This window comes from Oryctolagus cuniculus, chromosome 17, assembly GCF_964237555.1.
Source record: "Oryctolagus cuniculus chromosome 17, mOryCun1.1, whole genome shotgun sequence".
Lineage (NCBI taxonomy): Eukaryota > Metazoa > Chordata > Mammalia > Lagomorpha > Leporidae > Oryctolagus > Oryctolagus cuniculus.
In genome coordinates, this window is record NC_091448.1 from 48,430,576 (window position 1) to 48,451,491 (window position 20,916).

At 47.8% G+C, this 20,916-nt stretch overlaps 1 protein-coding gene across 1 annotated transcript; it reads right to left on the minus strand.

Moving 5' to 3' along the window:
• Positions 1 to 12,119: 12,119 nt before the first annotated feature.
• Positions 12,120 to 13,073, minus strand: LOC100338682 (olfactory receptor 1D2). The gene has a single exon (XM_008270900.4). The coding sequence runs from the start codon at positions 13,056 to 13,058 to the stop codon at positions 12,120 to 12,122; it is 939 nt and encodes a 312-aa protein (XP_008269122.1). The 5' UTR covers positions 13,059 to 13,073.
• Between the last annotated feature and the right edge of the window lie 7,843 nt (positions 13,074 to 20,916).

Sequence of the window (20,916 nt, forward strand, 5' to 3'; positions counted from 1 at the left end):
CATTCTTCAAGGATTCTTCGTGAACCTACGCGCCCTCTTCCTGTCCTCCTTTGACTCCCAAATGACCGTGTTCTTATGTATGCTTTTCTTTGCACTGCTTGGATTCAGATTTAGAAGTAACCCTGGGGGCCAGCCCTGTGGCGCAGTAGGTTAGTCCTCCCTCTGCAGTGCCTATATGTGTGCCGGCTCTAGTTCGGGCTGCTCCTCTTCCGATCCAGCTCTCTGCCAATAGCCTGGGAAAGTGGTGGAGGATGGCCCAAGTGCTTGAGCCCCTGCACCCGCAAGGGAAAACCCGAGAAGGAGCCTGGCTTTGGATCAGTCCAGCTCTAGCTGCTGTGGCTGTTTGGGGAGTGAACCAGTGGATGGAAAACCTTTGTCTCTCCCTCTCACTATCTGTAACTCTACCTATCAAATAAATAAGTAAAATCTTAAAAAAAAAAAAAAAAGGAAAGTAACCGTATATATTTATTTTTCTTGAGAAATTCGAAGGCGGGGACAGCACTGTGGCACTGCGAGTTAAGCCGCTGCCTGCGATGCTAGTGTCCCATATGAGAGCCAGTTTTCTGGTCCTGGCTGCTCCTCTTCCAGTCCAGCTCCCTGCTAATGCGCCTGGGAAAGCAGTGGAAGATGGCCAAGTGCTTGGATGGAGTCTCAGGCTCCTGGCTGTGGCCTGACTTAGCCCTGGCTGTTGCAGCCATTTGGGGAGTGAACCAATGGATGGATGGAAGATTTCTCTGTCTTTCCTCTCTCTGTAATTTTGCCTTTCAATAAATAAATAAAGTAAATCTTTTAAAAACTTTTTTGAAAGCAAGGAACAAGTGTTGAAGTACCTGCTGGAACTTGCTTTTGTGATCTTGGGCAAATTACTTCCCATGATTTGAATCTTTCAAATGTATAGCTGGGGAAACAACCCACCTGCAAAGCCTGGGGATAAAAATGAATTCATCACTGGGAAAAAGCTTTGTAAAGGCGGCGGGTGCTGTTGAAGCAGCAGAGGCTAGGTAACGATGACAGCATCCTTGGGGCAGCTGACAGCTCCTGAAAGCTGTGCACAGTGTTTGGCGTGTGTACTCAGTTTTGCTGTAACAAGATCTACCAGTTCCTGAAAGCACAGCACCACGTGAGGAGGCTTGCAGCCACGGGGCTCACAGAGAACTGGAGGGCACAACCCTACCCTTGGGAACTTTGTCAGTAACACGTTAAAAGACAGGAACTTCCTAGCACAGTAATTGTCAGTGATTTGAGCAGCCTCCGTTCAGCTGAGACTTAGGCCTGTTTGTCTTAAACTTCATACTCAACCCAAAGCCCTCCGCACCAGCTGCCCCAGTGTCCGGCATCTCCGCTGGGGAGGTGACTAACACAAGCGGCTCCTCTGGACTGTCTTTCTTCTGGGTCTCACCCTTGGCCTGTCCCTGGGGGCCTTCTCCCCTGCTGTACCAAAAAATCCTGCAGAGCCCAATTGAGAATCCCTGTGACCTTACCATCCAATCACGTGCCCTCCCCCTACCCTTGAAGCCTAGTGATTTTCCATGGAGGATTTCTCATCCTGCTCCATCAGGTGTGCACCCCCACTGCGCCTCTGTCGCCCGTTATTAGGGTATGCTCGGGCTCAGTGGGAGAGGATGGGGCCTGCTGGGGCTGCTGGGGACTGGGCGGTGCCTGCCCCCCACCTACCAGCACTGTTACGATCACAAATGTGGAAGGATCAGTGGCCCAGAGAGGCACAGGCTCTTGCAGGAACGTGAAGGAGAATTGCTAGGGAGAACAGAACTATCTATAAAACGGGCCGGTGCCGCGGCTTACTAGGCTAATCCTCCCCCTAGCGGCGCCGGCACACTGGGTTCTAGTCCCGGTCGGGGCGCCAGATTCTGTCCCAGTTGCCCCTCTTCCAGGCCAGCTCTCTGCTGTGGCCAGGGAGTGCAGTGGAGGATGGCCCAGGTGCTTGGGCCCTGCACCCCATGGGAGACCAGGAGAAGCACCTGGCTCCTGCCTTTGGATCAGCGCGGTGCACCGGCCGCGGCGGCCATTGGAGGGTGAACCAACGGCAAAAGGAAGACCTTTCTCTCTGTCTCTCTCTCTCACTGTCCACTCTGCCTGTCAAAAAAAAATATATCCATAAAACATGAGGTTTGAACGAAGAGGCTGAAGATGCAAACGGCATGAGAGCAGGGGTGGCCTGTGAGAGGGAACGCGGGGAGGAAAGAGGAAGCCCCTGCTGCAATCGGAAGGAACTCGAGAGAATGGGATCCTGAGACTGGGGATGAGACACACCGAAGGAGCTGGAGCCTCTTCTTTCTCCACATCCAAGACAGTGATCACGTGGGACGTGTGATGTGGGACTGTGGGGACCTGCTGGCATCCTAGGAGCAAACCGCAGTGCCAGGGAGGGCTGGGCCAGCACCCCCCGCTGCAGTGTTCCCTGTTGCTAAAGACGTCACGGGGAAATAATCAAGTAACTACAGTAGATAAACCAGAGAGCGAGCTGAGGACTTGACTGCATCCGGTGGAAATAACTTGAAACAGCCCATAGGCAGTGGAGGATGGCCCAAGTGTTTGGGCCCTGCACCCGCATGGGAGACCAGGAGGAAGCGCCTGGCTCCTGGCTTCAGATCAGCTCAGTGTGCCGGCCATAGCGGCCATTTGGGGGGTGAACAAACGGAATGAAGACCTTTCTCTCTCTCTCTCTCTCTCTGTCTAACTCTGCCTGTCCAAAAAAAAAAAAAAAAAAAAAAAAAAAAAAAAGAACGAATCTGAACCAACAGCTGCACAGGCAGCCCCGCTGGAGAGCACCTGCAGGCACAGCCTTTGGAGAGGCACAGGGGCTTGGTTAGGGACGTTCGTAGAAAGCTGCCTCCAGTTACGGGATCAGCTGAATTCTGCCAATCCCCTTGCAAGACATCACACTAGAAAATTAAATATAAGCCTAGCAAGGAAGCCTGTGTAGCCTCGTTCTAAAATACAGACTTCTCGGTTTTATAGGAACTTAAAAGGAACCCAAGGAGTCCAGGGAAAACAGGATGAAGTCCAGGGGAAACCCAGCTCTGCCACCTAAAGTGCAGGGACTGATATAATGGAAAAGGAGTCTCGCTATTTTTTTTAAGGTGTATTTATCTATTCTGAAAGTAAGAGTTATAGACACACACACACACAAACACACACACACAGGTCTTCCATCTACTGCTTCATTCCCCAAATGGCCGCAATGACCAAAGCTGAGCCAGGCTGAAGCTGGGAGCCAAGAGCTCCTTCTGGGTCTCCCATGTGGGTGCAGGGGCCCAAGCACTTGGGTCATCGTCTACTGCTTTCCCAGGCGCATTAACAGTGGGACTGGAAGGGCAACAGCTGGGACTTGAACCAGTGCCCATTTGGGATGCAGCATTGCAGGTGGCAGCTTTACCCACTACACCACAGCACCAGCCCTGGATTCTCATGTTTGTAGGGATAGAATTTTCCACCGTGGAAGAGAGTTTCTCCAGACTGGAAAGCATAACACTTTACACAACTGTAACCCATCATAAGGACTCAGCAATGATTCAGTCGTCCCTGATTTTAATTCAGCGACTTGGTCAGGGTAAATTGTCACAGGGCTTTTGTGGGTTTATACCCCCAAGGGGGCATTTATGAAGGGAGTGTCCCCTCGAACAGAAGGGCAGGGAGCAGCTGTGCCACCCGAAGGCCCGCGGCCGTGGTCAGCCCCCTCGCCTGTCTCTGCTGTCTGTCTTGCTCTGTGCTCCTCTCTGTTTCTTTCCTTCCCGCTGGGTTGTGGGCCTTTTCTGACCTTTGCTGGCCTTTTGTTTAGGTTGATTCTCTCCCTGGAGGCCAGCTGGGCTGATCTCAGCACCAGATTTTCCCTCCAGTCTGGGCTGTGAACATCGATCTGGGCCCTTTGGATGTGTCTTCTTTGGCTGGACCTGGGTCCCACATCAGAGTGCCTGAGTGGGATACCCCACCCCGGCTCCTGACTCCAGCTTCCTGCTAACGCACACTCTTGGAGGCAGAAGAGTTCTGGCTTCTGGCTTTGGTCTGGCCCAGCCCCAGCTGTTGTGGGTTTTTGGAGAGTGAACCAGCAGGTGGGAGCTATTTCTGTCTGCCTGCGTCTGGAATGAGTGAATGAATGAAGAGCTATCTGGCACGATGTTCAGCTTTGTCAGTAGAGGGCGCCAGCGAGACCCTGTGGAAGGGAAGCTTGCGGGTGCCTGGCGGGCGCTCGCGGCTCTCTCCGCAGGCGCCTGCAGCGCGGGCTGCACCTGGAGCTCTGCATGCTGCAGCACGGGCACCTCTCCCAGCACCACGTTCCCGCAGTGCATTCGGCTTGTCCAGGCCCAGCTCCTGCACTGCAAAGCAGCCGGGAGCACCTAATGGCCGGGAAACGAAAAGGTGGGTACGGAGACCCCGGTTATGCCGATAACCTAACAGTACTTATCGAATGGATGTGGAAAAATTAGTGATGCGGAAGTGATACCTACTTATCCCCACTATGGACTTTTTCGAAAAAATATTATGTATTTATTTATTTGAAAGGGAGAGTTGAGAGAGAGAGAGAGAGGTCTTCCATCCTCTGGATCACTCCTCAAATGACCCAACAGGAGGGCCTGGGCCGAGCATGGAACTCCATCCGGGTCTCCTACATGAGTGGCAGGGGCCCAAACACCCGGGCCATCTTCTGCTGCCTTCCCAGGTGCATTAGCAGGGAGCTGGGTCTGAAGAGGGGCAGCCAGGACTCCAGTCAGCACTCATATGGGATTCCAGCATCGCAGGCTGCAGCTTAACCTGCTGCGCCAGAGCCCCAGCCCTCCTGCTGACTTTTGATACTATGTGCCCCACTATTTAAAATAGTTGGCCGGTGCTGCGGCTCAACAGGCTAATCCTCCATCTGCGGCACCGGCACCCCGGGTTCTAGTCCCGATTCGGGCGCCGGCTTCTGTCCCGGTTGCTCCTCTTCCAGTCCAGCTCTCTGCTGTGGCCAGGGAGTGCAGTGGAGGATGACACCCACATGGGAGACCAGGAGGAAGCGCCTGGCTCCTGGCTTCGGATCTGCGCAGCATGCCGGCTGTAGTGGCCATTAGGGGAGTGAACCAACGGAAGGAAGACTTTTCTCTCTCTCTCTCTCACTGTCTAACTCTGCCTGTCAATAAAATAAAATAGTTGCATAACATGCCATTTTCTTGGTGTATGAGGGTCCATTCAGCCAACTTTGATTTTTTACAACTGCAAGCAGTGCTACTGAGAAAATTCCACTTTCTCATTTATATGGAAAAGATTCCTTCAGTTTTTATTGTCTTTGGCTCCTTTTCTTGCTGTGCAAAGTTAAAATAATTTTTATGTAGTCAAATCTATCAGCTCTATCAGCGAGATACATGCTCAGCTGCAGAAAGAAGGAGTTTTCTCCGAACATCGATGCCTTTGTTTATGTCAGGGATGATGCTAGTACCAGTTCCCAAATCCAGGGCTCGGGCAGACCACAGCCAGGTGCTTCTTCCAGGTCTCCCACGTGGGTGGCATGGACCCAAGCACGTGGGCCATCCTCCGCTGCTTTCCCAGGTGCACTAGCAGGGAGCTGGGTCGGAAGTGGAGCAGCCGTCTGCAGCAGGCATGCAAGCAGCGAGCTCCGGAAGGCAGCGCCATCCCTCGGCCGAGCCCCAGGCCTGCAGGGACCCTGCCTGCCTCTCCTGAGAGCGGCCCAGGCTGCTGCAGCTTCACCCGGGCACGTTTTCTCACTGGTTTACAACTCGGAGTTTTGCACATAGTCGACTTGTCTGTTTCGTGAACCGTCTTCTTAGACCACTTTTCTAACTATACTGAGGAACAATAAAGCTGTTGCCTTTAAAACTTACCATATGAGAGAGAGCGAGAGAGAGCGAGAGAGAGCGAGAGGGCGAGAGCGAGCGCAGGCCCCTCTGAGAACGCGCTGGCTGTGATTCCTGGGGAGATGCTCACACGTTCACCCAGAAGAACCTTACGAGAACGACCACAGCGACAATGGCGTGGCAGAGCATTTGCCCACTACAGGCATTTGTTGAGATCCAACATCAGCTACTGATTTTAAGATCAAAAATGAAATTCTCAAGGCCGGTGCCGCCACCTGCAGTGCCGGCGTGGCACCGGTTCGAGTCCCGGCTGCTCCACTTCCGATCCGGCTCTCTGCTATGGCCGGGGAAAGCATAGAAGATGGCCCAAGTCCTTGGGCCCCTGCACCCACGTGGGAGACCTAGAGGAGGCTCCTGGCCCCTGGCTTCGGATCAGCGCAGCTCGGGCTGTTGGGGCCACTTGGGGAGTCAACCCGTCAGATGGATGCCTCTCGGTAACTCTGCCTCTCAAATAAATAAACAAACAAATAAATCTTTTTTTAAAAATGGCTCTCACCATAGAAATGAAACAAAACCTTCACTTGATAGTAAACACTGAGAAGCCCCCAGCGGGTCTCACGCTGTCGAAGTGAAGACTGATACAAATACCCTTGCTGCCACTGATTTTCCTGAGGTGTGAGGTTTGGTTTTTTGTTTTCTTGTGGAGAGCCAGGGTAGGACCTCAGAGGGAGCAGGGAGTTAAAATTGAGGGGACGTTGGTGATTTGTACTTGAAAATCAACATTCAAAACTTTCTTCAGAGATCGGGGACCCCTGGGAAGGCGGGAGCAGCACTCCGAGGACGCCAGTTTCTCCTCAGGCCGCCGCTGGAGGGCGCGCGCAACCCGCGGAACCACAGGGCGGCGGCCTCGGCCGCCGGGGACAGCAGTTTGGGCGCCGCCTTCTCCAGGCTTTTCTTTTTCTTTTTCTTTTTCTTTTTTTTTTATTTGACAGGCAGAGTGGATAGTGAGAGAGAGAGACAGAGAGAAAGGTCTTCCTTTGCCGTTGGTTCACCCTCCAATGGCCGCCGCGGCCAGCGCGCTGCGGCCGGCGCACCGCGCTGATCCGATGGCAGGAGCCAGGAGCCAGGTGCTTTTCCTGGTCTCCCATGGGGTGCAGGGCCCAAGCACCTGGGCCATCCTCCACTGCACTCCCTGGCCACAGCAAAGGGCTGGCCTGGAAGAGGGGCAACCGGGACAGAATCCGGCACCCCGACCGGGACTAGAACCCGGTGTGCCGGTGCCGCTAGGCGGAGGATTAGCCTAGTGAGCCGCGGCGCCGGCCCTCTCCAGGCTTTTCATTAGCGGGTTCCTCCGGAGTCCCGCCTTCCCGGTCCCCTCATTGGTTACCGCCCAGGGTGGGTGCGAATCTTCGCCAGCGCCTCCAGGGTGGGCGCAAATGGGTTTGGCTTTCCCAAGACCCATTAAATCAGGGTCTCCTGTAGGTAAGTCAAACAGGAGGCCCAGGAATGGGCTTAAGAAAAAATTTTTTTTTTTTAATTTGTTTATTTGAGAGGCGGAGTTAGAGCAAGAGAGAGCGAGAGTGGTCTTTTCATCTGCTGGTTCACTCCCCCGAAGGCCGCAACGGCTGGAGCTGGACCTATCCGAAGCCAGGAGCCAGGAGCTTCTTCCAGGTCTACCATGGAGTGCAGGGGGCCGAGCACTTGGACCATCTTCTGCTTTCCCAGAGAGCTGGATCAGAAGTGGAGCAGCTGGGACTTGAACCTGGGCTCTTTTGGGAAGCTGGCATGGCAGGGAGAGTCTTAACTCACTATGCCACAGTGCAGGCCGCAGGAATGGGCGGTTAGCCTAGTGGCTGGCACGTGCCGGTGCTACATTGGAATAGCTGGGTTTGGGTCCCGGCTCCGCTCCCTGTTCCCGGTGCCTGCTAATGTACACTGGGCCCCTGCCAGTCGCGGGGGAGACCTGGACTGAGTGTTCAGCTCCTGGCTTTGCTCTTGTGGACTTGTGGGGAGCAAATTGGAGGATGGGGGGCGATCTCTGTCTCTCAAACAGGAGGCCCGCCTTCCAGGCCTTCTTACTCTCCCTTTGAGGGTGACAGGGGTTCCTGGTAGTCTTGTTGCTGCTTTCAGTTTTGATCATTTGAGGGTCAGACATGAAGCGAGAGATGGACAAGAAAGGGGTCCCATCCACTGGTTCACTCCTCAAGATGGCTGCTATGTTGCAGACAGGGCTGGGCTGAAGCCAGATCTTGTAATTCAATTAAAGTCTCCCACGGGGGGCAGGGGCCCACTGAGTTGAGCCATTACTGCTGCCTCCCAGGGGCTATATTGGGAAGCTGGAGTCAGGCACCAAAGCTTCTGTGGGACACGGGTGCCACACGCCTGTCCCTCCTGGTGGCTTTTGACCCTTCTTCTGCGTGGAGGTCCGTTCACTGCTTGGAGACTTATATTCCTCCCATGGCTGTTTGTCTCAGCGCCATGGCAAGCAGAGCTGGACACGGTTCAAAACCTTTCAGGAGACAGGTGGTCTCGAAGTGGGTTTGGGAGGCTCAGCCGCACCACCCCCAGGAAGAAATGGCGGCAGGTGGGGAGCTGAATCTTTCCTTGGGCTGGAGGTCTGGATGCTGTGCTGGGAGCGGCAGCCTGGTTGGGGAGTGAGAAGACTGCTGTGGCGGCTCCTGCCCCTGGCCGCCCAGAGCTGGACAAGCAGGCGTCAGCTCCAGCCAGAATCTCCTTGTGGAAGTGTTGCACCTGGTGGGGGGAGGGGGCAGCGGTTCTTAGGCACTCAGCTTGGGGAGTTCTAACCCTGTGTAGCATCAGGCACATTAAAATGCACCAGCAGCCCACAGCAGGCCTAACTGGTAGCTGACTCTCCGGAAGATCTGGGTTGCTAATGTGCTAATTTGTTTACACTGAAATAAATACTTGGTGGTTCCAGTTTTGAGGTGTCAGTTTTCTGGAGGCGATAATACACACTCTGTCTCCTCTCCCCTCTTGTGCCTTTGCCGCCCTCTCCCTGGGAATTTCATTAATCCTTGGGAAGTTTGTAGGAACCAAGGCACATGTTGCTAGAGTGGCCAGCCCTCTCAGTGCGCACAAACTCTTCTGGTTTTCATGAAGTTTCTGGTCCTGACTCATGGAGAACAGGCCAGTGGCTCCTAATACACTGGGAGAAGCTGCCCAGCCTCCCTGCAGAGGCCCAGAGCTGGGGCACGCATGCGGATGAAAGTCGAGGGGATGCAGAGCAGAATGAGAAGAGTGAGCGTCCCTGCTAAACAATGGAGCTGAGTCCAGAAGGTGTGTGACAAGCCAGACTGGGTGCTGAGGCAGTGGTCTGGCTGCAGGCCCTCGAGTTTACAGGCAGGTGCCGGAGGCAGTGGGCAGTGCACCACTGGAAACCTGCCAAGAGCTGCTGCAGCGGCATCTCTTGCTACACAGTGTTTGGGTCACTGTTGTGTTGCTCTGAATTGTGATCCACAGCCAAAACACATGGCCTCGCTGCTCTGTGTAGTCTGTGATCTCTCGCAGGCATGTGCTGCTGGGCCCTGAAATCAGTGGAGGGAAAAACAAGCATCAGAGGGGTCGGCGCTGTGGCTCACCTGGTTAATCCTCCGCCTGTGGCGCCAGCATCCCATATGGGCACTGGTTCTAGTCCTGGTTGCTCCTCTTCCAGTCCAGCTCTCTGCTGTGGCCCGGGAGGGCAGTGGAGGATGGCCCAAGTGCTTGGGCCCCTGCACCTGCATGGGAGACCAGGAGGAAGCACCTGGCTTCTGGCTTTGGATCGGCATAGCTCTGGCCATAGCGGCTATTTGGGGAGTGAACCAACGGAGGGAAGACCTTTCTCTCTCTCTCTCTCTCTCTCACTGTCTCTGTCAAAAAAAAAAAAAAAAAAAAACAAACAAGCATCTGAGAGGACACATGTCCAAACTCTTAGCCGTGGGTACTCCTGGGATAGCAAAATGGATGCAGGGGGTGGAAGGGTGCACGGTTTTCTTTTACTTTTGACAGTATTATATATATATATATATATATATATATATATATATATTTATTTGAGAGGGAGAAAGAGCAAGTGAGAGAGAGGGGAAGAGTTCACATCCACTTATTCACTCCCCAAGTACCTGCAGTGGCCAGCAGTGGGCCAGGAGCCAAGAACGCAATCCTGGTCACCCAGGTGGGTGGCAGGGACCTGATTACTGAGCATTCTCCTGCTGCCTCCCGGGGTGCACGCTAACAAGAAGCTGGAATTGCGCGTGGATCTGGGACTGGAGCCAAGGCACTCTGATACAGGATAGAAGCATCCCAGCCGGCATCTTCACTGCTGTAACAAAGGCCTGCCCCAATGTGTGTTTTTTCCTTTCATCACACGTATTCAAGGACATCATACAAGACACATAAAAAGTAGTAAGTGAAAAGCCAGTCTCCCATTCTGGTGTCCCTGTTCTCTTCTCCAGAGGAGACTTCCACATGTCTTGAGTATCCTTCACAGCAGTCTACACAGAATAGGCAGTCGTGTATACAGGGTCCTTACTTTTAACTCTACACACATGGCATCCTTTGCCTGTGTTTGGAAGCAAGCTGATTAAGAATGTGTTCATATCTGCATTACTGAGGATGGAGTTTTGACACATATGTTCAGGACCTGTAGCCCAGGGCCTGTGCCTTGGGAATGAGAAAGGCCTGCGTTCTGTTTAAAGTTACAGGTTGGGGACAGGTGTTTTTGACCATGTGGTTAAGGCGCTGGTTAGGACGCCTGCATCCTACAACAGAGTGCCTGGGTTTGACTCCCGACCCCTCTGGCTTCAGCCTCCTGCTAATGCAGCTCCCAGAAGGCAGTGGCGATGGCTCTGGGCTCCGGCCACTCACCTGGGAGACCTGGACTGTGATCTTGGCCCTTGGCTTCATCTCTGGCCTGGCCTCAGCTGCTGTGCACATTTGGGGAGCAGATGGGAGCTCGCTCGCTCACTCATTTGCTCTCTCAAGTAAGTTTTTTAAAAAGCTGCAAGTTTTTATTCCGCTAGATCTGCTGCAGGGAACTTTTGCTGAGCCATGAATGGCAGGAGCCGTTCTTCTGGGAGTGTCTGGGGGAGTTGAACATCCACTTCTTGTCTGTGTCTGTCACTGGACGGCCAGGCACCAGGGCGGGCTCCTTTGTGCTGAGCCGTGCTAATGTGGCTGCAGAGGGCTGTGGGTGACGTGAAACTGTTTTTCTTCCAATTTTTGATGCACATTTATTGCTTCTGTGCTCCACTGGGATCCTGCCCACTCCCTCTTGCCTTCCAGAGCTCTCACAAGGGTGTTTTCATATGTGTCTGGTTGACAAATTAGTCTTTATGTGGGGGTACAAGGAACAGAACCTCCCGTTCCACCACTTTGCTGACACTGTGCCTTTTACCTGTTTTGAAGTCTTTTGAAAAATGATATTAATAATTTTCTGATATTAATCAGAATCAATAAAATATTTAATAAAATCAGAACTAAAATAATGACAATATCTGACAAAATTTGATATTATTAGTAATTAATAATAAGATACTAATAATCTGATATTAATAATTTAATTTCACTTAAAATAGTTTTTTTCCAGTTGCAACTGGTTTCTATTGTTTGACCTTCAACTTTTGTAAATTTTTGTACAACTATAGATTTTGGTGTGTCTTAAATACATATGTTTTACTTTTTAATTAGTATGTTGGACATTGTATTTTCACTGATGCGTTAGGTTATTTACATTTCATGTAATTTTATATACTTCCTCTAGTAGACTATGAGTTTTTAATTCATGTTTGTAACCTCGTTATCAATAGATACAGGTTTCAGTTACCAATAGAATGAATGGATGAATGACCAGATAGACTTCACATGACTGAATGCTCTCTGTGACTGTCCAGGGTCCAATGCTGGCTCCAGTGATACATACACAAAATACTGCAATCTCTTTAAAGCCTCCACAGCCCAGAGACTAACTTTCTTATCAATCACTACTCACTTTCTACGCACTGGATGTGTGCTACATAATGTGAAAGACAACTCCAGGTCCTAAGTGGGTACAACTAAATAAGCTGTGTTTAGGCAAGTTGAAAAATTTGAACCTGCAAAATTCTAGCATTAATATGAGTGTGACCTTGTGTATTGGCAAGGCTGGTGAGACTGAAAGACGTTGGGTTACACTGACATGTCTTCTCCCCACAGCTGTATGTGCTCATTCTGAGTTGGAGCTGTGTCGTGATCACTGCTACATAAACCCTGGCGTTATGCCTTGCCTTGAATGATATGCCCAGTCTCCATCCGTGCCCCTTTTCCAAATCACCGTCATGTCAACCTCTGAACAGGTGTTCTGAAGAGTCTTCCCAGAGCCCCATGCATGTCCTTGTTCCTCAGGCTGTAGATGAAGGGGTTCATCATGGGGGTCACCACAGCATACATCACCGTGGCCACAGAGTCCTTCATGGAGTAGGTGTGGAGGGGCTGCAGATAAACCATGCAAAGCGTCCCATAGAAGAGGGAGACCACAGCCAAATGGGAAGCACAGGTGGAGAAGGCTTTGTATTTTTTAGAGACTGAAGGTATTCTGAGGATGGCTCTGACAATGCGGATGTAGGACATGATCATGAACCCTAAGGGGATGAGGAAGATGAAGCAGCCAGTGGCAATGAGCACCGTGTGATTGACCTGGATGTCAGAACATGCAAGCCTCAGCAGGACGTACATCTCACAGAAGATGTAGTGGATCTTGCGGGACCCACAGAAGGTCACTGTGGTCATGAGGAGGGTGTGGGTGAGGCCGTAGAGGATAGACAGGACCCAGCACAGGGTGAGGAGCAAGATGCAGAGCTTAGGGCTCATAGCTGTGACATAGTGGAGGGGGCGGCAGATTGCCACATAGCGGTCATAGGCCATCACCGCCAGGATGAGGTTGTCCAGGGCCACCAAGGACACCAGGAAGTAGAGCTGCACCAGACACCCCGCGTAGGAGATGGCTTTGTTCTGTGACTGAAGGCTCACCAGCATCTTGGGGATCGTGTTGGTGACAAAGAAGAGGTCGGTGAAGGAGAGGTTGGCCAGGAAGAAGTACATGGGTGTGTGCAGGCGGGAGTCGGAGACGATGGCCAGGATGATGAGCGCATTTCCCACCACCGTGACCAGGTACATGGACAGGAACATCCAAAACAGGACCCGCTGCTGTTCAGGGACCTCCGAGATCCCCAGGAGGAGGAACTCCGAGTTCTCACTCTGGTTGCCTCCATCCATGCCCCAACTTTCTAAAATGACAACACCAATAAACGTTTACCTAGCGTCTTCAATTAATAAGGACCTGAAAACAAGCAAAACTGTAAATCTTAGCATTAAAATATTTTAGACACTTTTTTTTTGTATTTTGAAACATAAACAACAAAGTAATATAGGCACAAAAACAGAACATGTGAAGTTCTTATACACCTTAATTGTTCTAGCAACTTCTAATTTGGCATACTCAATGGGACCAGAATAATGTCCAAGTCTTATTTTAAATATCATCATCTTACAACATTCTTGAAGTGTTTAGTGATTAGTATATTATGATTTCCATTTCATAACATGCATGTGTCTATTTTAAATATCATTTGAAAACATACACAATATCATAATAAATTCAAAAAAGAAAAGGCAGTGTATGTAAATTATATTGAATTATATATGTAGAGATAGACTGCAGCTATTCGCCTTTTAATTCATTTTTTTTAATGGAAGTGAAAAAAATCCAATCCTGTGACATCCTGACTAAAGAAAAGAACATAGGGGTCAGCGCTGTGGCTCATTTGGTTAATTCTCCACCTGCGGCGCTGGCATCCCATATGGGTGCTGGGTTCTAGTCCCAGTCGTTCCTTTTCCAGTCCAGCTCTCTGCTGTGGCCCAGGAGGGCAGTGGAGGATGGCCCGGGTGCTTGGGCCCCTGCACCTGCATGGGAGACCAGGAGGAAGTGCCTGGCTTCTGGCTTCAGATCGGCACAGCGCCAGCCATAGCAGCCATTTGGGGAGTGAACCAACGGAAGGAAGACCTTTCTCTCTGTCCCTCTCTCACTGTCTATAACTCTACCTGTCAAATAATAAATAAATAAAGAAAATAACAGAACAGAATGTGGTGGAAGGCTGCCTGTGCAATGGTCCCGAGGTAGAAAAGGTCTTGTTGTGTTTAGGAGCTAAATATAGGTAGGTGCTTGAAAATGTTTGGAGGACTCAAAATGGATTGAAGACCTAAACCTATGACTTGTTACCATCAAATTACTAGAGAATATTGGGGAAACTCTGCAAAACACTGGCATAGGCAATGACTTCTTGGAGAAGACCCCAGAAGCACAGGCAATCCAGGCCAAAATTGACAAATGAGATTGCATCAAGCTGAGAAGCTTCTCAGCATAGTGAAGAGGCGACCAACAGAATGCGAGAAAATATTTGCAAACTGCAACTGATAAAGGATTAAAATCCAGAATCCATAAAGAGCTCAAACTCAACAACAACAAAACAAGCAATTCAGTTAAGAATTGGGCAGAAGACTTGAATAGGTACTTTGCAAGAGAGGAAATTCAAATGGACATCAGACACATGAAAAAATGTTCACAGTCACTAGCCATCAGGGAAATGCAAATCAAAACCATGATGAGGTTTTACCTTGTCCAGAAATCAATAAACAATAAATGCTGGCAAGGATGTGGGGAAAAAAGGTACCCTAATGCACTGTTGGTGGGAATGTAAACTGGTGTAGCCACTGTGGAAGACAGTATGGATATGGAGACACCTCAGAAATCTGAATATAGACCTGCTATGTGACCCAGCCATCCCACTCCTGGGAATTTATCCAAAGGAAAAGAAATCAGCATATGAAAGAGTTACCTACACCCCCATGTTTATTGCAGCTCTATTTACAATAGCTAAGATATGGAATCAACCCAGGTGTCTATCGTTGAATACTGGCTAAAGAAAACATGGAATATATACATCATGGAATACTATACAGTGGTAAAAAATATGAAATTCTGTCATTTGCATCAAAATGGATGCAACTGGAAACCATTATACTTAGTGAAATAAGCCAGTCCCAAAAACACAGGTAGCATATGTTCTCCCTGATCTGTGGCAATTAATAGGAGTAAAACTGACACTGAGATGTGATGATCTTTAACAGCCCTTGTCTCGAATGTTGAAGAACAGTGTTTTGGCTTTTTCTCTTCATACTATTTGTTGAATTCTTTACTTAGTGTAGGGCTAATTTTATTACTATAAGGTTAACTGAAAATAGATCTTTGTAAAAAATAAGAATGGGAATATGAGAGGGAGGAGGAAGAAGTGTGGGAGTGAGGGAGAAGTGGGGTGGGAGGGAGGGTGTGGTGGAAAGTATCACTGTGTTCCTAAATCTGTATATATGAAATACATGAAATTTATATACCTTAAATAAATTATTTTAAAAAGAAAAGGGGACAAAGCTAGGATTTAAATAAGGATGAGGAAGAGACTTGTGAAAATATTAAAACTTGAAATTTTGTTATTAGTATAATTTTGTTAGGGTTGGGAAAGATATAAGTCTGTGAATGTCTGGAGGTTTGTAATTTACAATCATTCAAAAACCTGTACAACCATGGTGGCATTTTCCCAATTGATGTTCATTAATTTTTCTCACATTGATATTTCTTTTCCTTTTTGAGAGAGTGGAAATAGAGAAATTTAGACTCTGAACATTTTATGCAAGTGGAGGCAGTCATCTATTTCTGTAAATTTCTATAAAATACCAACTGATCTTGTAGATAAAGAAGACCATTGGTGGTCTGCAGGCATAGATGAGGAAAGGAAAATTGAGGTATTAAATGGTCCACAAAATAAACTTTGGAGTCGATGCCTATGTTTGTTTTCTTGATTGCAATGATGACTTTCTATGTGTATACATGTATACAAACTCATAAAATTGTCTGTTTTAACATGTGTACTATATATTGATTGTACCTTAATAAAGCTTTGTAAAAGGAAAAAAATGGAGGAATGGTGAGATTTGGGATTGTTCAAGTAATAGGAGATAAGCTTATTCAGGACCTTGTTAAGCTAAAAATTTTTATTCTAAATGCAGAAAAGAATCTTTAAAGATTTTAGCAGGATACAGTATATTTATTTAGTATTTATCCTCCTATTTTAATAATTAGTATTTTAATAAATAGTTGTGATGGTTTAATTTTTAATTAAATGCTTTTTTGGTGCCTATCACTGTTAACAGCTTTTCTAATGTTGATCCACACTTACATTCTCAGTATAAACTACTGAAAATGACTTACTATTGTTTTATTTAAGTTTTTATAGTCTTTTTTTTTTTTTTTTGACAGGCAGAGTGGACAGTGAGAGAGAGAGACAGAGAGAAAGGTCTTCCTTTGCCGTTGGTTCACCCTCCAATGGCCGCCGCGGCCGGTGTGCTGTGGCCAGCGCATCGCGCTGATCTGATGGCAGGAGCCAGGCGCTTCTCTTGGTCTCCCATGGGGTGCAGGGCCCAAGGACTTGGGCCATCCTCCACTGCACTCCCTGGTCACAGCAGAGAGCTGGCCTGGAAGAGGGGCAACCGGGACAGAATCTGGTGCCCCGACCAGGACTAGAACCCGGTGTGCCGGCGCCGCAAGGTGGAGGATTAGCCTAGTGAGCCGCAGCGCCGGCCTATAGTCATATTTCTAAAAAATATTCAATTAATTATTTATTTAATTTGAAAGGTAGAACAACAAAGACAGGACTGGGCCAGGCTGAAGCCAGGAGCTGGAACTCAATATGGGTCTCCTGTATGGGTAGCAACGACCCAAGGACTTCAGCCAGCACCTGCTGTCTCTTAGGGTACACATTAACAAGAATCTGGAATCAGAAGCAGAGATGGGACTTGAACCAAGGAACTCCAAATTTAATTCAGGTATGCCAAGCAGTGTCCTAAGAGCTGTGCCAGATACGCCTCTTTGTAGCCTTATTTATGAGGCTGGTCTATAGTTTCTTTTTGGGTCTCAGGAAATACTGATCTAAAGTTTGTCTCAATGCTTTTTGTTGAAAAACGGAAACTTTGCCTGACAATTTAAAGCCCTATTGTAACACTCTAGTAAATCGCACATGAATTTGGTTCATTTCCTGAAGTTCCATCAGTCCTATCAACCTTGCCATTCTAGTACTGGTACCACACACTTTTAGAATCCTGGATATTGGCAGAGAAAGTACTTTCTTGTTACCTTCTTTTTCAACATTTCCTTTGCTTATCCTCATGTTTATTTTTAGATGAAATTTACAGTAGTTTTGTTTCCTCAAAATCCTGTTATGATTTATAGAAGATGAGAGAGAGAGAGAGAGAGAGAGAGAGAGAGATTGAGTGATGGAGATTGATTGGGATGTACAGACCTTACCTATAGCTCTGTGCTGTTCTGAGTTTCTGGCTCAGCTTCCTCCCCTTTTTTCCTCTGTAGGATGAAAATTCAGTCAGGACATGAAGCAACGCAAGGCGCTGTTTTCTGAGGATGAGTTGGTGCCTTGTCCTATTGTCTAAAGTGGGAGGGGATGACTTTTTGCCTGCGTCTTCGGTCCCTGCAAAAGGGAAGACAAAATTTAAGACTCTTTATAACCTGATGAGGCTGGGAGATCTGAGAAGTGCTGGGTCCCAGATTAGTGAACAAAGGGGCTGAACAAGGACCACATCAGACCTATTATCGATTTTGTAGAGGCTCTGGGGAGGTAATCCCAAGACAGCTTCTGAGATGAACATGAATAATTGCTCCAATGTTAATATCTGAAATTAGAGGTCTTGGGAAATGACTCTTGTTTACAAGGAGCAACCCAACTTTCTTATTGTACAGCAATCCCAAAATGTGAGGTAGGAGGAAGAATAAGAAACACTGACAGTGAGTGACACAGTGAGTGCTTTGAGTCATCAGAGGTCTGGAAAATCAGGACGATCCCAGCTTTCTAGTGATCCAAGTACTAAACAAAATCAACTGGAAAAGAATCACGTTTGGAGGGAAATAATGTCATCTTACACCTCAAATTGCCTCTGATTTTCCAAACATAATGTCTAGCACACACCTAAAGATGAGCAAACACCCAGGGAAATAAGATTCCAGAAACAAGAACCAACACATGGAAGCATGTAGGGACTTCAGAAAATGTAATTGTCAGACACAGGCTGAAAAATTACACTAATACTATTTTAGGAAATAAAATGAAATCCAAAAATTTGTCAGGAAGTTTTACATATTGATCACATATGAGTAATCCACACTTAGATCAAAGACACACTGCTAGCATGCCAGAAATCACCTCATATCTCCTTCAAATATTTGTTCTCTCAAAGGTAATTGCTACCCTGATTCCTAATGGTATAAATTAGTTTTATCTATTTCTGTACTTTATTTACATGGAAGTATAGAGTTTTCTTCTTTGATTCAGCATCATATTGTATGTGAGGCCCATGAGTATTGTATGTGGTTGTGGACTGTCCATGTTCATTACTGTATAGCATTCTATCATTTGAATAAATCATTAAAAATCCCTTCTACCATTGATAGACAGTTGGAGTTTCCAGTTTTTGAATGTTGCAAACAGTACAGCTACACAAATCACTTGGCATTTATACCTAGCAGTGGAATTTCTGGATCACAGGGAAGTCCCACATGTAGTTTTAGTAGATATTGTTATATATTTTTCCAAAGAACTTTTGTGAATTTCCCCTGCTTCCAACAATGGATGAGAGTACCGAGAGAAGGAGAGGCAGAGAGGCAGAGAGAGAGAGAGAGAGAGAGAGAAGAAGGAGACAGACAGAGAGACAGAGAGATTGTCCAGCCACTGGTTCACTCCCATCTTCCACTGCTTTCCTAGGCCATAGCAGAGATATGGATTGGAAGTAGAGCAGCCGGGACTTGAACTGGCACCCATATGGGATGCCAGCACTGCAGGTAGCGGCTTTACTCACTATGCCACAGTGCCAGCCCCTCACTTCATGTATTTTTAATGTGTCCTATCAATAACATAATTTTGCTTTATTTTTTTCAAAATAAATTTTGTTGTAAATGTTTAAGATAGACAGCATGATGTTATAAGACAGACATACAGTGGTAGGTGGTTACTATAGTGGAACAAATGAGCATATCCATTATTTCTCATAGTTGGCTGTTCCCCACCCCCACCCCTCAGCCGCTACCTCATGGCAAGAGCAGCTGCAATCTACTCATTTAGCCATTTTAGCAGAAATCCTGGATACAATGCACTATTATCAGCTGTAGTCTCATCATGAACTCTAGGATCTATAGACTTGTTTATTCTACATCTGCTCTTTGTATACTTTGACCAACATCTCCCCCCTCTCATTCCTTCTCCAGCATGTGGGAACCACTGGTTCATTCTCTTTCTCTGTGGATTTGAGCTCTTTATAAATATGCCACATTTCATGAGATCATGCAGTGCTTGTCTGTCTGTGTCCGGGTCAGTTCACTTCACATAATCATAATCCTCCAGGTCACCCGTGTTGTTGCCAGTGGCAGGATCACCTCCTTTTTTAAGGATGAATAATATTTCATTATATATATACATATACATATATATTGCCTTATATTTGCATATATTCCTCAAAAGTGTATCTTTTGGTTGTTTTTAACCTTTTGAAAAAGTCCTCAATAATCTTTTGGGATTATGTTTTATTTTTTAATTTTTCTAAAGATTTATTTATTTATTTGAAAGAGTTATACAGAGAGCGGAGAAGAGGCAGAAAAAGAGAGAGAGAGAGAGAGAGAGAGAGAGAGAGAGAGAGATCTTCTATCTGCTGATTTACTCTCCAGTTGGCCACAATGGCCAGAGCTGCACCAATCTGAAGCCAGAGTCAGGAGCTTCTTCTGGGTCTCCCACGTGGGTGCAGGGGCCCAAGAACTTTGGGCCATCTTCTACTGCTTTCCCAGGTCATAGCAGAGAGCTGGATCGGAAGTGGAGCTACTGGGACTTGAACTGGTACCCATATGGGATGCCGGCACTTCAGGCAGCGGCTTTATCTGCTATACCACAGCGCCGGCCCCAAGGGGCTTATGTTTTAAAAACAGTATTATGTTTGTTAAAATTTGAACAAACTGTAGCAAGTCCCTGTGGGCAACTGAGAAATGTCACTTCAGGACATGGGTGTGTGGAATCATTGAACTTAGTGTTCAAATTACTGCAGGACAGCAGGTTGAGAGATGTGAAGGAGATTGCTGAGACAAGACTTGATATACAGGTGTAATGTCTTTTGCTTGCGGTTAAAGCTGAAACAATTCTCTATATGATTATTGCAGGAAGTGAAACAGGAGAGGTCAGCTCCCCTTGTCTGACCTACCACAGAGGATAACGTGATGTGGCGAGTAGATAGTGGGGAAGTTTAGACTTCTCCTGAGGGTCTACATTTCCTCAGCATTTCTTTCTTTCTTTCTTTTTTTTTTTTTTTTTTTTTGACAGGCAGAGTGGACAGTGAGAGAGAGAGACAGAGAGAAAGGTCTTCCTTTGCCGTTGGTTCACCCTCCAATGGCCGCTGCGGCCGGTGCACCGCGCTGATCCGAAGGCAAGAGCCAGGTGCTTCTCCTGGTCTCCCATGGGGTGCAGGGCCCAAGCACTTGGGCCATCCTCCACTGCACTCCCGGACCACAGCAGAGAGCTGGCCTGGAAGGAGGGCAACCGGGACAGAATCCGGTGCCCCGACCGGGACTAGAACCCGGTGTGCCGGCGCCACAAGGCGGAGGATTAGCCTGTTGAACCGTGGCGCCGGTCAACATTTCTTTCATAACATCTTCTTTGTTATTATTTCTCCATGGGAAATATATGAAATACCTCATTCTATTTGGCCTTATTGAGTTTATGCATAGCAGAAAAATTAGCCTTGTATTCATGCTTTAAAGGTACTACTACAGGATTCACTAGACACCATTTTATTAAGTAGTTACTATGCAGTGTGGAAGGTACAGCAGTGAACTAGGCAGATCTCAAACTCTGATATTCTGGAGCAGAGACTGTTAATAAATACATTTCTGTGAGATTTTCATTGCCTTACGTTGAAAATTCCCTAAATGAAATACTTACATCCCACCAGCATTGATCATTCACTCACACAGATGTCT

What these genes read in the sequence shown, in the direction of transcription:
- LOC100338682 (XM_008270900.4), bottom strand. Translation starts at nt 13,058, where the DNA reads ATGGATGGAGGCAACCAGAGTGAGAACTCGGAGTTCCTCCTCCTGGGG.